Source organism: Myotis lucifugus, unplaced genomic scaffold (assembly GCF_000147115.1).
Source record: "Myotis lucifugus unplaced genomic scaffold, Myoluc2.0 scaffold_513, whole genome shotgun sequence".
Lineage (NCBI taxonomy): Eukaryota > Metazoa > Chordata > Mammalia > Chiroptera > Vespertilionidae > Myotis > Myotis lucifugus.
In genome coordinates, this window is record NW_005871561.1 from 204,440 (window position 1) to 205,759 (window position 1,320).

Below are 1,320 nucleotides of genomic sequence, written 5' to 3' on the forward strand. Positions count from 1 at the left end.
TGCAGCCTCTGAATATTCATCAGATGAGCTGTGATGAAGGAGATGTTGCCCACTGGTGAGGGCGTGAAGAGGTCATGGCACCATGACCCGGTGCGTGGGCACTCCCTGCCACCAGCAACTGCACGACTAGCTGTGAGGCTGAACTCTCTGAAATTGCTAATATTCTACCATTCGGACCAACAAAGATGGCAGTTTCACCTATTCAACCAATAGATACCCAACAAAATGATACGTATATCACCAAAGGACACGTGCTAGATGCTCCCAGCAGCATCTTTTATAACAGCCCCTGAACAGCAAGTGCCCATCACAGCGGGAGGGATGATGAACCCCGGCCCATCCGCAGGCCCAGCGCAGCGAGGTGCGCAGTGGGAGAGGAGGCCATGGTCACTCCGTGACGCGGTGAGGCCCTCAAATGCAGCACGGCCAGACACACGGACACAACAGCGCTGGCACAGCGGGTGAAGTTCCATGGAAGAGCCCATCTATGCCCTATGCTGTGAAGCGGAATATGCCGCACACCCACAAAGCCCCCGCACCCTGGGATGGCCCCCACCTGACTTCCCACGGCTGGTTACATGGATATGTTCAGTTTGTAAAAATTTACCAAGTTCTACATGCTTTTTAAATATGTGATTTCCTGTATATTTAAATCAATAAAAAGTAAAAGAAAAGGCTGAACTTTTTATTCTTTTGTCTACCCCATGACAGAAGCCAAGCATCCACCACTCTGAATGCTGCCTGCGCTTCTCCGGTTAGTCAGCAGGAGCGAAGATGAGAGTCCTCAGGAAGCTTCAGAACCTGTGCAGGAAGAACTCTGCCCCGTCAGGTTACCAAGCCCACTTGGACGTATCCTGACCTAAAGTCCCTTGCGTTTTCTCAGCTGGACCCTCAAGGTCCCATCCCGTGCCCTGCTCCCAGGCCAGCAGGGGGCGCCCTCGGAGCATGGGTGTGGGTCACAGGGCTGCTCCGGACCGTCTCACAGAGCAGGGCTGGGAGTACACAGGCAGGAACGCAGGCTCCCATTTTACACACAAGGAGGTAGAGGTTTGCCGGTGGGAAAGCAGTGCTGGGAGAGGTGGTGAGTCTGACAGGAAAGTCTTGCAGTGCAGGGGTGGGGGTGCAGGGGTGGGGGTGCCAGGCTGGTGTCCCCAGGGAGAGCCAGGGGCCACAGACAGTGCAGCTTTGCTCTCATCAGGGTTAGGTTTGATGGAGCAATTGAGTTGATACCCATCCCCCGGAACTGGCTTTTCAGTATTTCACTATGGACATTCCCATTGCCGAAGACCACTTTTCACTTACGGTGACCACATTCCATTC

The 1,320-nt window shown here is 54.0% G+C and overlaps 1 protein-coding gene across 1 annotated transcript in view; it reads right to left on the bottom strand.

Annotated features, from left to right (window-relative positions):
• Positions 1-492: 492 nt before the first annotated feature.
• The window catches only part of TOM1L2 (target of myb1 like 2 membrane trafficking protein), a 90,270-nt gene continuing 89,442 nt past the window's right edge, over positions 493-1,320 (bottom strand). The window contains exon 6 of the mRNA XM_014446214.2: positions 493-497. Coding sequence (XP_014301700.2) covers positions 493-497 — 5 coding nt within the window. The remainder of the gene's footprint in view (positions 498-1,320) is intronic.